The 820-nt window shown below is 46.9% G+C and overlaps 1 protein-coding gene across 1 annotated transcript in view; it reads right to left on the bottom strand.

Moving 5' to 3' along the window:
- The window catches only part of Prpf6 (pre-mRNA processing factor 6), a 55,175-nt gene that overhangs the window by 33,078 nt on the left and 21,277 nt on the right, over positions 1 to 820 (bottom strand). Inside the window, exon 4 of the mRNA XM_029468671.1 lies at positions 524 to 632. Within this exon, the coding sequence (XP_029324531.1) occupies positions 524 to 632 (109 nt within the window). The remainder of the gene's footprint in view (positions 1 to 523; positions 633 to 820) is intronic.

Genomic DNA, 820 nt, shown 5'->3' with positions numbered 1-820 from the left:
ACACAAGGTACAGGTTTCTGAAAGACAAAACAACCTAAAAGCTGGGCATTGAGGCACACACCTTTATTCCAAGCACCTGGGAGGCAGTGGCAGGTGTATCTTTGTGAGTTCAAGATCAGCATGGTTTACATAGTAAGTTCCAGGGCAGCCAGAATTANAGGCTAAGACCCTGTCTGGGGATGGAGACACAGTTCCCAGGTTTCAGTCTCTGCATACTCCCTCAAAAAAGGTAACACACTGCTGGACATGGTGGTGTGCACACTAAAGAGGCAGAGGAAGACAGATCCCTGTCAGTTCCAGGCCAGCCAAGCTACACAATAAGACCCTGTCTCAAAAGCAAGAAAGAAAAAAAAAAAAAAAGGTGTAGAGACAATGTTATTGTGCCCTGTGTAAAGATTATCCTTGTATTATTTAAATGCTGATTTATGTGGCCCCATGTCTAGTTGCAATCCTTATTCCAAGAATCTCCTATCTCAAAGTTGTGTAAACATTGCCCCCTAGTTATACCCTGTTTGGTAAATACAGAACTGATCAGCCAATGACTGAGCAGGGGAGAGAATGGGGGTGGACGAGAGGAGGAGAAAGGAAATGGGGATCCAGCCAGGGATCCAGAAGACACCATGAGAAAACAGCTGGAGCAGAGAAAACCATAAAATGCAAGCACCTCAGGGATTTTGGCTGGGAGGTGGTCAGATCAGTTTACAGGATTAAAAAGATTAAGACTGCCGGGCGTGGTGGCGCACGCCTTTAATCCCAGCACTCGGGAGGCAGAGGCAGGCGGATTTCTGAGTTCGAGGCCAGCCTGGTCTACAAAGTGAGC

This window comes from Mus caroli, chromosome 2 (assembly GCF_900094665.2).
Source record: "Mus caroli chromosome 2, CAROLI_EIJ_v1.1, whole genome shotgun sequence".
Lineage (NCBI taxonomy): Eukaryota > Metazoa > Chordata > Mammalia > Rodentia > Muridae > Mus > Mus caroli.
This window is presented reverse-complemented; position numbering and strand designations above follow the sequence as displayed.